At 48.2% G+C, this 4,863-nt stretch overlaps 1 protein-coding gene across 1 annotated transcript; it reads left to right on the top strand.

Moving 5' to 3' along the window:
- Nucleotides 1–219: 219 nt before the first annotated feature.
- On the top strand, nucleotides 220–1,583 carry Actl9 (actin like 9). Its single transcript, XM_021218574.1, has one exon. It carries the CDS (start codon nucleotides 283–285, stop codon nucleotides 1,528–1,530), a length of 1,248 nt encoding a protein of 415 aa, XP_021074233.1. The 5' UTR covers nucleotides 220–282; the 3' UTR covers nucleotides 1,531–1,583.
- Nucleotides 1,584–4,863: the final 3,280 nt, after the last annotated feature.

The raw sequence follows: 4,863 nt of genomic DNA on the forward strand, positions 1-4,863 counted from the left end.
CTATAAGTAACCCCAGTTAAACTAACCGTCTGACCAAGCTAGACTTGAGTAGAATCTCTGGTAAATAGACATTTCTCCCAGGTAGGTTTATACAAGAGGTTTCCCCCTGCCTGACCTCAACTCATCCCTGCATTGTGAAGCAAAGGCTAGCACAATGATGTCACAGACCAGTTTCATCCTGTCTTTTCCTGGCCCACCCAGACCTGGACCAGTCTCTTCTACTGGCACCCAGTGTGAAGAGGTCCTCTTTGTCAAGCAACATTACGAGGCCATCTGCAGCCTATGGATGTCAATGGACACCCAAAGTTGGAGCCCTCCCCTGAGACTCATGGGCCTCTTCCCCTGACCTCTAGTACACTCATGGTGAGCAAGAGTCTACAGCAAGATTCCCTCAGTATGGTGGGTGACAGGCTCCCACCAAAAACTGGTGCTGTGGTTATTGACATGGGCACAGGCACCTGTAAGGTAGGCTTTGCGGGACAGACCCAACCCACCTACTCGGTGGCCACCATCCTGGGTTGCCAGCCCAAGAAACAAGCTACCAAGGGCCAGTCGGAGCTGGAAACTTTTATTGGGGAGGCAGCCCGCTCCCGCCCAGAACTGAGGTTGGTGAAGCCTATTCGCAATGGCATTGTAGTGGACTGGGAAGCGGCCGAACTAATATGGAGACACATCTTGGAACATGATCTCCAAGTAGCCACCCATGAGCACCCTCTACTGTTTTCGGATCCACCCTTCAGCCCTGCCACCAACCGAGAAAAGCTAGTAGAAGTGGCCTTTGAGTCTCTGCACGCCCCAGCCTTATATGTGGCATCTCAATCTGTATTGTCAGTCTATGCTCACGGGCGTGTCAATGGACTTGTTGTGGACACCGGCCATGGAGTCAGCTACACAGTGCCAGTTGTTCAGGGTTACAACCTACCCCATGCCATCCAACGCTTGGACCTGGCAGGCAACCATCTTACTGCTTTCCTAGCAGAGATGCTCCTGGGCTCTGGCTTCTCGTTGCAACAGGAGGACCTGGACTTGGTAGAGAACATCAAACATCATTACTGCTATTTGGCCCCAGATTTCCAAAGGGAACAGGCCCGCCCAGATCAGGAGTGCAAGCAAACCCTGAAGCTTCCTGATGGACGGACTGTCACTCTGGGAAAGGAGTTATTCCAGTGCCCAGAGCTTCTATTCCATCCCCCCGAGATTCCAGGATTGTCGCCCATGGGCCTCCCAGCCATGGCTGAACAGAGCCTCCTCAAGGTGCCTCAGGAGCTACGGCCTCATGTGGCCCAGAATGTGATACTATGTGGAGGCTCCTCACTCTTCACCGGCCTGGAGGGTCGCTTCAGGGCAGAGTTACTGCATTCTCTGTCCCCTGAGGACCACGTAGTGGTGATGGCACAGCCCAACAGGAACCTCTCCGTGTGGATTGGAGGCTCCATTCTAGCCTCATTGCATGCTTTCCAGTCCTGTTGGGTCCTACGGGAACAATATGAAGAAAGGGGACCCCAGGTTGTATACCGAAAATGCTACTAACATGGGGAAAGGTGGGAAGGGCTAAGGGCAGTAAAGCTTTCTTGGCAAGCAAACTCTGTCATCCTCCAGCTCTATCCCATGTTCTAGGGCCTACTCAAATGACTCGTGTTCTCCTTAAACCACTGACCCACCTCCAACTTCAACCCCTCACACCGTGGAACCTTCTCTTCCAAGCATCCCTGACTAAAATTAGTTCTGTCAACCCGCCTTCCAGGTATCTTTAGCCTATCCACCCATCCATAGCATCCTCCTCAGGTTAAGTAAAGCACCCAGACACATTTACACGTTCCCAAGATACCTTCAGAATCTGACATACTAATCACATACACAGAGAGAGAGAGAGAGAGAGAGAGAGAGAGAGAGAGAGAGAGAGAGAGAGAGAGAGAGAGAAGCCCTCCACAAATGTCCATGAATGTTCCCTTAAGTGGCCCTTGATATAATTCCTCAACTCCTCCAAACTGTTCCCCCAAAAAAAAGTCTTCACAAAATGTCCTGAATGCCACACCCCAGAAATTTTCCAAGAATGCTCCAACTCTACTAGGCCTCCACTAGGCCTCCACAACTGAACCCTTATTTCTTATCCTTTTAAATATACTCCTTATAGACCCTGTCTTAGTCAGGGTTTCTATTCCTGCACAAACATCATGACCAAGAATCAGCTGGGGAGGGAAGGGTTTATTCAGCCTACATTTCCACATTGCTGCTCATCACCAAAGGAAGTCAGGACTAGAACTCAAGCAGGTCAGAGAGCAGGAGCTGATGCAGAGGCCATGGAGGGATGTTCTTTACTGGCTTGCTTCCACTAGCTTGCTCAACTTGCTTTCTTATAGAACCCAAGACTACCAGCCCAGGGATGGTCCCACCCACAAGGGGCCCTCCCCCCTTGATCACTAATTGAGAAAATGCCCCACAGCTGGATCTCATGGAGACTTCCCCAGCTAAAGCTACTTTCTCAGTGATAACTCCAGCCTGTGTCAAGTTGACCCAAAACTAGCCAGTACAGTCAGTCCCTTATAATTTTTTTCCTTAATTTGTTCCTTGGGAATTTTGTACATGTATACAGTGTCTTCATTTTATACTCCCCCACATTTCCCTTCCAGTGTCTCCCAGAGCCCCTCTACCACATCCTCCTTCTAATCTCAGAAGTTCTTTTCACAGACCACTGAGTCCACTTATACAATGCTGCCCATGAGTGCATGAGTGTAGGGCCGTCCACAGTAACATAGGCGTAACAGGGAACACCACCCTGAAGAAGACTCATTGTCCCTATCCAAAGCTCCTCAGCTTAGGAGTGGGGCTCTTCTATCTATGCTGGGATATTGAATGGCTTGATATTGCATAGGTCTTATGCACACAAACACAGCAGCTATGCATTCATAAGTGCAACGGCCCTTATGTATCCTGAAGATATTTTCTGACAGCTCTCCCTACATTCTGGCTTTTAAGAACTTTCTGCTCCCTCGTCTGAAAAGTTCCCTGAGTCATTAGGAATAGTGTGAAGTAGATGTCTCATCTAATACTAAGAACTCCACCTGTACTTGGTCTCTCCACTTCGACCATCTGCAGGGTCTCCTTATTGATTGCTATTCACTGCAAAGCAAATCATCTCTGATGAGGAACAAAAACTGCAGTAACCTATCAGCACTGGGAAATGGCAGAAGTGTGGACAACTCACTCTTAGCGGACCAAATACATGCCCTCCTCCCTTTTTCTCCATATTCCACACATGAAAACTAAATCTTCATCCACCACCCTTAAGAGTCTCCCTTAAATGGCCTACTGAAGGATCCCCTGGCACCAAAACTCATCCCTGAAGCTATCCCTTTTCCACCATAGTATATCTCTCCAGAGCTCTCCTTCATATTCCTGTAATCATATTCTCTGATAACTCATCTCCATCGACCCCCTTCAAATGACACCAAGATCCCAAACCTTAGAATGGCCCTTACTGCTCAAAGCTGACACCATTGTTTCCACCAGAAACAGTCCTGCGTGGCTACCTTACAAGGTTCTAATTCTATTCATCCCCCTCGCTTTCTCCCAGAAAGACCCCGTACTCCCAGATTTGGGTCATATTCCTTTGCTGAGCCCATTAATACCTACTAAGCCCTTTTCTGTGTTGTAATCTCCCAACTCCCTCCCCATGAACCCTCTCCAAGGACACTCTTCTAGGGTCTTCCCCATATTGAACCCCCAGAACTCCCTTCTCTGGAATTTCTACATGTTTTCTGGAACTCACCACAGAACAACTCCATGGTACCCTTTTATCATCCTAAACTAGGATAACGACTGTTCTTAAGAGCAATCCATTAATTATGACCCTCATGCAGATGTTCCAGGAGAAAAACACCTGGACACTGGTTCCTTCCACTTGCCTCTACACAAGTCCCTAAAGACCAATTGCACTAGCCGTTCTCAACCCCATTGCATTCATTTAGAGTTAATAGCCATCTCTTTAGATTGACAGTCTAACTCAGCCTAAGACTTCAACACAGCCCCAGGGACTTTCTTTACCCTGGGACTATGAGGCCTCTCTGACCCAACTAGGTTCTTGCTGAACCTTGCTGGAGTCCTCTCTGGAGGACTTCTGCACCAAGTTCTCCAGTACAGATTGAAGATAATCAGGATCTCACACAGAAATGGGGAACATGTTGCTATTTGTAATTAAAGTAAACAGATTTACCTAGGTTTTATTCGAGTCTACTCCGGGCCTTCTGACCTCTCCTCCTGACCCGGGCCACTGTCCAGGTGCTCACACATATGCCTTGTGTCTCTGTCTACATGGCTGACAGCTTTTGTCTTGCGCTGTGATTGTGTGTGTGTGTGTGTGTGTGTGTGTGTGTGTGTGTGCATGCACATGTGTGTACGGGAACTAGAACAGGATATTGGAAGTCTTGCTCATCAATCTCCATTTTGTTCCTTTGAAACAGCATCTCTCACTGAACCTGGAGCTAGATTGGCAGCCAGCAAGTCTTAATGATTCTTTCTGTCTCCCCATCCATAATCCTAGCACTGGGGTTATAAACTAACTTTTTCATGAATTCTGGGAATTGTTTTCTTTTTTCTTTTTGGTTTCTAGACAGGGTTTCTCTTTTTAGTCTATCTGTCCTGGAACTCATTCTAGCCTCAAACTAGCCTACTTCTGCCTCCTGGCTGCTGAGATTGAAAGTGTGTGTCAACCATGCCAGCAAGATTCTGCTGAAGGGACCCTGATATAGCGGCCTCTTGTGAGGCTATGCCAGTGCCTGGTAAACACTGAAGTGGATGCTCACAGCCAGCTATTGGATGGAACACAGGGTCCCCAATGGAGGAGCTAGAGAAAGTACCCAAGGA

This window comes from Mus pahari, chromosome 18, assembly GCF_900095145.1.
Source record: "Mus pahari chromosome 18, PAHARI_EIJ_v1.1, whole genome shotgun sequence".
Taxonomy (NCBI): domain Eukaryota; kingdom Metazoa; phylum Chordata; class Mammalia; order Rodentia; family Muridae; genus Mus; species Mus pahari.